This window comes from Siniperca chuatsi, linkage group LG3, assembly GCF_020085105.1.
Source record: "Siniperca chuatsi isolate FFG_IHB_CAS linkage group LG3, ASM2008510v1, whole genome shotgun sequence".
NCBI lineage: Eukaryota > Metazoa > Chordata > Actinopteri > Centrarchiformes > Sinipercidae > Siniperca > Siniperca chuatsi.
This window is the reverse complement of record NC_058044.1, coordinates 161,469-170,000: the sequence shown is the minus strand read 5'-3', so window position 1 is coordinate 170,000 and position 8,532 is coordinate 161,469. Positions and strand designations below refer to the sequence as shown.

The window sequence follows — 8,532 nt, the reverse complement described above, 5'->3', positions numbered from 1 at the left end:
TGAAACACAACCAGAGGAGGTTACCATTCCCCTCCTTAGCACCTGCTCACCAACCACCTTTACAGCAACAGCAGCAGAGATTTGTGACAACACCTGCCCCATGTCCCCCTCCCCTCCCACTGCAGCAGAGCCATACTGCAGAAGCTGCACCTGGCCCCCTCCCCACCCACTGCAGCAGAGATATGGAGCAGCACCTGCCCCTTGTCCCCCTCCCCACCCACTGCAGCAGAGCCATACTGCAGAAGCTGCACCTGGTCCCCCTCCCCACCCACTGCAGCAGAGATATGGAGCAGCACCTGCCCCTTGTCCCCCCCTCCCACTGCAGCAGAGCCATACTGCAGAAGCTGCACCTGGCCCCCTCCCCACCCACTGCAGCAGAGATATGGAGCAGCACCTGCCCCTTGTCCCCCTCCCCACCCACTGCAGCAGAGCCATACTGCAGAAGCTGCACCTGGTCCCCCTCACCACCCACTGCAGCGGAGCTATGGAGCAGCACCTGCCCCATGTCCCCCTCCCCACCCACTGCAGCAGAGCCATACTGCAGAAGCTGCACCTGGTCCCCCTCCCCACCCACTGCAGCAGAGCTATGGAGCAGCACCTGCCCCTTGTCCCCCTCCCCACCCACTGCAGCAGAGCCATACTGCAGAAGCTGCACCTGGTCCCCTCCCCACCCACTGCAGCAGAGATATGGAGCAGCACCTGCCCCTTGTCCCTCCCCACCCACTGCAGCAGAGCCACACTGCAGAAGCTGCACCTGGCCCCCTCCCCACCCACTGCAGCGGAGCTATGGAGCAGCACCTGCCCCATGTCCCCCTCCCCACCCACTGCAGCAGTGCCACACTGCAGAAGCTGCACCTGGCCCCCTCCCCACCCACTGCAGCGGAGCTATGGAGCAGCACCTGCCCCTTGTCCCCCTCCCCACCCACTGCAGCAGTGCCATACTGCAGAAGCTGCACCTGGTCCCCCTCCCCACCCACTGCAGCAGAGCCATACTGCAGAAGCTGCACCTGGCCCCCTCTCCCACCCACTGCAGCAGAGATATGGAGCAGCACCTGCCCCTTGTCCCCCTCCCCACCCACTGCAGCAGAGCCACACTGCAGAAGCTGCACCTGGCCCCCTCCCCACCCACTGCAGCGGAGCTATGGAGCAGCACCTGCCCCATGTCCCCTCCCCACCCACTGCAGCAGTGCCATACTGCAGAAGCTGCACCTGGCCCCCTCCCCACCCACTGCAGCGGAGCTATGGAGCAGCACCTGCCCCTTGTCCCCTCCCCACCCACTGCAGCAGTGCCATACTGCAGAAGCTGCACCTGGTCCCCTCCCCACCCACTGCAGCAGAGCCATACTGCAGAAGCTGCACCTGGCCCCCTCCCCACCCACTGCAGCAGAGATATGGAGCAGCACCTGCCCCTTGTCCCCTCCCCACCCACTGCAGCAGAGCCATACTGCAGAAGCTGCACCTGGTCCCCTCACCACCCACTGCAGCGGAGCTATGGAGCAGCACCTGCCCCATGTCCCCTCCCCACCCACTGCAGCAGAGCCATACTGCAGAAGCTGCACCTGGCCCCCTCACCACCCACTGCAGCGGAGCTATGGAGCAGCACCTGCCCCATGTCCCCCCTCCCCACCCACTGCAGCAGAGCCACACTGCAGAAGCTGCACCTGGCCCCCCTCCCCACCCACTGCAGCGGAGCTATGGAGCAGCACCTGCCCCTTGTCCCCCTCCCCACCCACTGCAGCAGTGCCATACTGCAGAAGCTGCACCTGGTCCCCCTCCCCACCCACTGCAGCGGAGCCACACTGCAGAAGCTGCACCTGGTCCCCCTCCCCACCCACTGCAGCAGAGATATGCTGAAGTTGTAGCCCAGCCTACTGCCACAGTCCCTCCCCCTGCTCCCTCTGAGCTGGGAGACATCAGGGAGATGCTGCACACCCTGTGCACCCGGCTTCTGTTCAGCTAAGACACATACTCAGAACACCTTCTCATTTGAGAAACAGAATGATAGCAATAGGAGTAGTCAGTACAATGGTAATATTAGTGAAAAAAGTACATGCCTCCATGTAATGCAATATCCACCATCTAATAATCTGGTTAATCTGCTACACTTAACTTGACAGTGCTCATTATTGCACTATTACTTATATCATTACACTGTATTATACCGTACATACTTATCAACCTGTAAATCCACTTTTGTACTTACACTTATTTCAGCTTTTACACTTATATCCACTTTGTACTTACTTTATTTTAGCTGTATTATAGTGTATGATATCCTGATTTGCTTAGTGCTTCTCTTCCTGTGTGCACTGACGTGACAGTGAGCAGCTGTAACAAAAGAGTTTCCTGTTGGGGATCAATAAAGTATTTCTGATCAGATTCTGAATCCATGTAAAATTATTATTCAGTATTGTAAATGTATAGATAGTTGTAGGTGTTTTCATATTTGTCTCACTATACATGTTCACTTTGATTGTTTTAATGCGTTCATTGCATATAAACTGCTGGAATATTCAGGGTCTCCACTCCTCAACCTTTCCCCATAGTGGAAATAGTCAATAATTGAATAATTTCTAATGTTAACCCCAGAAGACAAACTGGCAGTTCTCCTTGGTGAAGCGACAGCAGCTCCTCTGGCAGCTAAATATGTATCTGCCTGCCACAGCCTGAGGGATTCACAATTATTTGTATATTAGTAATTGTACTAAATTGTAAAATTGTAGTGTACTGTACTGAAAGAATGGACTGCATCAGTATGATATAGAACCTGCATATGTGACACCTATATGCCAATATATTACATATAACTAACCAATAAAGCTCATTAAAAATTGAATTGAGACAGAGAGACAGAGAGTCACAACTCTGTATCGACTTCTTTTTAATTGTTTGACTTTTAATTTAAAATATTTTTTTGTATATATCAGTCAACCTGGTTGGTAGGGCTATAATTTATCTGGTTTATTAAAACCTGACTAATATACATTGTTGGGACAATTGGGACTCCATAGATGAATTGGTTAATTTGTGTGACTTTAACTGTACTTTTTATGAAACTGAGCCATTGAACTCAGGCTCAATACTGAACTGCTGGTGCAGCATATTGTGGGTTTGGGTACCAGTCATTATATGCCTCCACACTCACCTCACACCACTCGCCAGACCACCTACTCATACGGTCACACGCCCACAAGAAGGCAGCTCCAGGACTACAATTTACCTGCACATGGCAAGCACAGCAGTCCACCCACACTGAACAGAAATTAGAGACTATACCAATCTGTAAACGACCACAAACAGCTAAGCTGTAGTTCACACTTTTAAACGATGTTCATGTTTGTGCCTTTTACTTGCACCTTTTGAATCCGTCTGTGTTTTGCTCTTTAATGCCTGGTTATAGTTTCACATGTATACAAAGTTTGTTTTTGTTTGTCTAATATATATATATATATATATAGTTTTTATTATGTTACAGGTAATAGATGAGGCAATAGATGATAATTTTTACTGAAATCATTAATACACTGTCAATGACATTGTGCTTTTGTCTCTTTTTTACATCATTGTATTTTCGATGTCCTTTCGTGTCTTTCTATATAGACAATGTAACTCTCTATTCCCTCAACTCAAATACTCCACAATATCATAGCACATACTTCAAGTTCACATTTGCCAATGATGCTTATAGCCTACAGACAGGAAATTCTTTTAACTGCATTTGAATTGTATTTGCTTTAAGCTTATAAAATGGCTAACCAAAGCTATCATACCTTTAAACATTGATGCATCAAAATTAGTCCATTATTATGTTATCCATTAACACTGTCTACTTTCCTACAGTCACACAAAACTAATGAGCATCTTTCTAGAGAAATAAAATTATGCTTAAACCAGATTTGTGTGAATGTAAGAAAGCACGAATGTGTGTGTAAATACTTTCTCATGCACGCACTCTCACTCAAACAGAGACAAATTTAGTGGGGAAAAAACTATTTTATTTTTCAAAGGCAGTAACAAAAAAGTGGTTTTATTTACAGTAGCCACAGCAAAGATCATCAAATACTACTAAGCTGCTACCAGGTCACTAAAGCCTAGGTATTGCTCCATCTCTCTCTCACACACATCAAATGTACTTTAAAAAATTAACAGTTACAAATCAAAGTTTTACTACATTATGGGTCAAGAAATGTGGTGAACGCACATCTCACTCATTTCCCTTTGGTTTCATTGTTGTCTGTTCTCACAGCAGCTCTGCTGGGTGGCTGGAAGTCCTTGTCCTACTGGAGAGCAGCATTTATGCTTTGTTCGTTTACAGCTTCTTTATGAACTTCACAGTAGCTGTGCAGAACAAAACAAGTATAGATTACCAAAGGAAGGTCCTCCATGTTTATGGCCATCGCCCTCTTCAAAGCCACAATCGCGCCTTCAAACGTCCGAATGAACGTTCGATCACCTTGCATGCCTTGCAAAGAGATAGCCCATAATACTGCTCCTGTGGGGTAACTCCACCATTGGGGTGTTCCTTCAAGGGATAAGCTGGATCGCCCAGAAGAAACCCAGGGACAGCATCTTCGCCCTCCACCAATTCTTTAGGGCAGAGGGGGATTTTCCCATCTTAGGTTACCACTCAATTTCATAGCAAATATGTGCATGTCGAGTGAACTACCTGGCCATTTCACAACAACATCCATGAAACAGTACTTGTAGTCACACAACACTTGTACATTCAAAGAATGTTTCCCCTTTCTGTTGCTATAGTCTGTGGGTTTAGCTAGGGGTTGTTTGACTTCGTACCGTGTGTTTGATAGAAGTTATCAACAAGATCCTTCACTTCGGGCTCTGTACTGGACCCAGGAAGAAGGTGATGGCCTTACAGACTTGTCGGATGATGACTGAAACAGCTTGTCGGGATAGTCCAAATGCATTAGCGGTTTTCCGGAGTCTTTCCTTGTCACTCAGGCAATACAGTGTGCATGTTACCTTTGTAAGTACATCCACCGGCGCCCTCATTTTTGTTGTTGCTCCTTCCACATGCAGCCATAGTCGTTCTCTGAGGTCGATCAGGGCTGATCTGGACATTCGAAAGTTTTCTCACCATTCCTCAGGAACCACAACTTCATTGATGAAATGCTACAACTTTGCTTTTAGCCTGGAATATGCGTTTAATTTCTTCGTATTTGTCTAATATTATATTTTACTCTTTTTTTGTAAAATATGCCACTCTGCTTCCAGTTGACTTGTCCATGTTTGCGATTAGTCAGATGCTGCAAACACTGCCCCTTTTATGTGAACACTGGATTGGGAAACCCTGGGTTGACTTACTGAGTTGATAACCCCCTTCGTGTGACTGCTTAACCTGATTACGGTTGTTAGGGTTAGTGAAGCCTGATAACGAAAAGACATCCTGGGTATGTTGAACGTTTAGATGTGTTTCCATGGTTACATACAGGTACAAAGCTGTTACTAGTACTGCTACTACTACTGCTGTTACTACTAATAATAATTATAATAATAACAATATCAATGATTTAGAATGGGGTTTGAATGGAGGCAGAGTGGACAGCAGTAAGTTAAAAACAGGAGAAGTGGTCTCCCCCTACATCTGGGGGAAAGTGGTTTCTTGGAGCTGCCGACGAGTTTGTTTCAAATGAACATGTTTACTGATTTAGGAAGCACAAACGTGTTACTGCTTAAGTCCATGTAGATAAACATTGGGGAATAATGATGAAAAAGATAATGGAAGTGTCGTCATTTAATTGCGAGTGGTGACATAAAACTTTTTGCAGTGCCAATTGGAGAGTTTAATCAATAGCACAGGGTAAAAACTCCCAATGAACGCTCGGCTTGATCTATTGGCAAGACGTTTCCCATCAAGCATTTCGCTCGTGGAGAGAAACTGCGGTGCCTAGCTCTCAAAACTGCAAGCGTCTTTTTCCCGTGTGATTTCCCGATCTCTACACTCACGGACTCACAGATATTGAGCCGCATTCCCGGTAAGTCTGCGACGGCTTAGGGCTGTCCCACTGTCAAGTCATCAGGTGCAAGAGGGCGCGCACACTTTTTGAGCCCTTTGTGCACACGTTCCATAAGTCTGCATCTCTGCAGACTTTTCCCAAAGGAATAACACACATGGGGAAGCCCGGAGGCATAAAAATAAAGGCAAACAAACATGGAAGGAGTAACTACAAGAAGAAAGAAGTTCACATGCAAGTGTATGATGCTGTTTGGATGAAAACGAATAAAGTGATTATTTGAAAATTACCTCTCAAAGAGCGTGGAATACGCACAAATCGTCGGTCCCACAAGTGTCTTGGCCGTGAAGAAAATACGAAACGTAAAATAAAAAGAATTTAATTTATTTTACATTTCAGATGTTCCACTGAGATATTACTGAGTTTATATCGTGACGCTGCTGCTCTAGAAACAACATTTAGTTATATTTAAAATATTAAATGCTAATCCTGTTCTGAATGTATTCTTTTTTAAAGAATACATTTTTTAAAAAGCAACTATTTAGTAATGAAAAAGAGCCGATAGAGTAGCAGTATCGGTAAAATCCTAATGAAACCCTAAACACGAGTTTAACACGACAATTTGTCAAAAAACACTAATTTTATTGGGGACCCACTGAAATGACCCCTGTGGGTCCCGCAGACTCACTGCACTGGAAACCAATCATCATCACTGGTCAAGGTAACGCGAAACATCGCTGTCCCATTTTACCATTTCGTTCCCTTGCAGCCTCTCGCACTCAAGCACTAACCAGCGTCAACTAAATCTGAGGGTTCAGGGCAAGACGGCGATCGAAATTACGCAGGTCTGCGTCGGTCTGGCTCATCTCAAACGAGCCTCGTGTGTGTCGGACTGGAATGTGGATGTCCGGTCAGCGCTGATGGTCGATTGAAGCAATAATTTCCTGTCAGTGCTATATTGACAGAGAAAAATGGGTTCGCCAAGCAGTTCTTCCTGCATTCAGCGCTGTCATTTGACAAGACAGCGACCCAGTCGGAGGCAGGAAGACCTGCGGGCCACTTCAGCTCGGACTTCTAGTCTCTGCCTGCGGTGGGAAGTTTTTGGTTAAAAGCAGTTATTGTGTTGATATTCACGGTAGAAGTGCAGCTAGCCTCAGTTAGCTTTGTCGTTATACAGACGCCCGCTGGGTGCATGGACGTATAAAGAGAGCAGGACGCAGCGTCGAGGGCGGGGCCCGTTCATTCCCATGAAAGCTGCTCAGTGGAGCAGGAAGACAAAAGGTTTGACTGTCTGATATAAAAACACCTGGATCTTTCACACCGTGCGGTGCGCTTGAGACTACGCTAACTTGAATGGGGATAAAATGATTTAATCACGCGGCTCTTGTAGACGTTACAACTGTTATCGGACCGAACGGATCTAATTCTGATGGTGAGACGAGTCGTTTCGCGAGGTTGTGACGCTTTTTTCACAATGTAAGTCTATGGGGGAAAGTCTTTTGGGGCCGTGTGCATCACATGACGGACCCGGAAGTTGTAATTACGCGGTTTGACCGGTTTGGCTTCAAAGTCTGGCGCACTTCCTGGGGTCTTGGCTGGGCGAGCATCGGCGTCAGACGCTTGCACGTAATGCATGCTGGTACTTGTAGGCGCTGCCTACTGCGGCTGAGGAGGACTGCCTCTGTCAGGACAGCACTGACGAGCTATTAATAGACTACATTTACCATCAGCACAGGCTGGACAGCCACATAAAGATTTTCCCTTTAAGAGGAAGCGACAGCATCCCGCCACCCTGCTCTGTTCCCATTGGCTCCCAGACTGCGCTCTGCAGGTGGGCTCTCTCCTCCTGATCTGCTGTCTGCAGGCTCAGTTTGACAAGTCAACTCAAACGAATGAAGTTCATCTAAAAACTTGAACGAAGCGTGAAAATCTGCGCTTTGTTCCTTTAAACACAACCTGATCTGACGTCATCTCAAAACTACGTCACAATAATCAACTTATTGATCACTTAATGATAACTTTCTCTCAAACAGCACAGAGTTAAGCTGACACACACACCTGCACTTGACCGTGTAATACACATGAAACCTCCCACCGTCCCGTGTTTAACCCGGGTCTGAGCTAACCTGCTGCTAAGCTAACACAGAGTCAAATCACAGACTGTGACGTCGCTGCTTGTACCTTGTAGACGTCGCCGTACGTCCCGCTGCCGACCCGCTGGATCAGCTGGAAGTCCTCCTGCGGGTTCCTGCGGGAGATGTCCGGGCAGCAGCTCATCTTCCCGGCTGTTCAGAGCGAACCGAGCCGGAGACTCTAAGCCAGACAGACCGGGTCTAACCCGGACTAACAGACACAAAACAGACGCTGTCAACACAACTTTAACATGGCTCCTTCCGCGAACCCGGCGCATGCGTACTGTCCACCGCAGCGATGTGCAGGGAGGGCGTTCAGGGGCAGTGGGAGAAATGGGAATCAACCTCACAATAAAGCTGGGAGACAGCAGCGTGATGGAAAATAATAACACGATTATAATGATGTCATACAGCAATTAGCTTTCTCT

General features: G+C 47.4%; 1 protein-coding gene across 3 annotated transcripts in view; it reads right to left on the bottom strand.

The window, feature by feature from the left end:
- The window catches only part of LOC122873927 (mitogen-activated protein kinase kinase kinase kinase 3-like), a 67,547-nt gene extending 59,111 nt beyond the window's left edge, over window positions 1-8,436 (bottom strand). The window contains exon 1 of one of the 3 annotated variants that reach the window (XM_044191295.1): window positions 8,154-8,436. In XM_044191295.1, coding sequence (XP_044047230.1) covers window positions 8,154-8,382 — 229 coding nt within the window. In that variant the 5' untranslated portion in view covers window positions 8,383-8,436. The remainder of the gene's footprint in view (window positions 1-8,153) is intronic. The other 2 variants (XM_044191293.1, XM_044191294.1) reach the window with 2 other exon arrangements.
- Window positions 8,437-8,532: the final 96 nt, after the last annotated feature.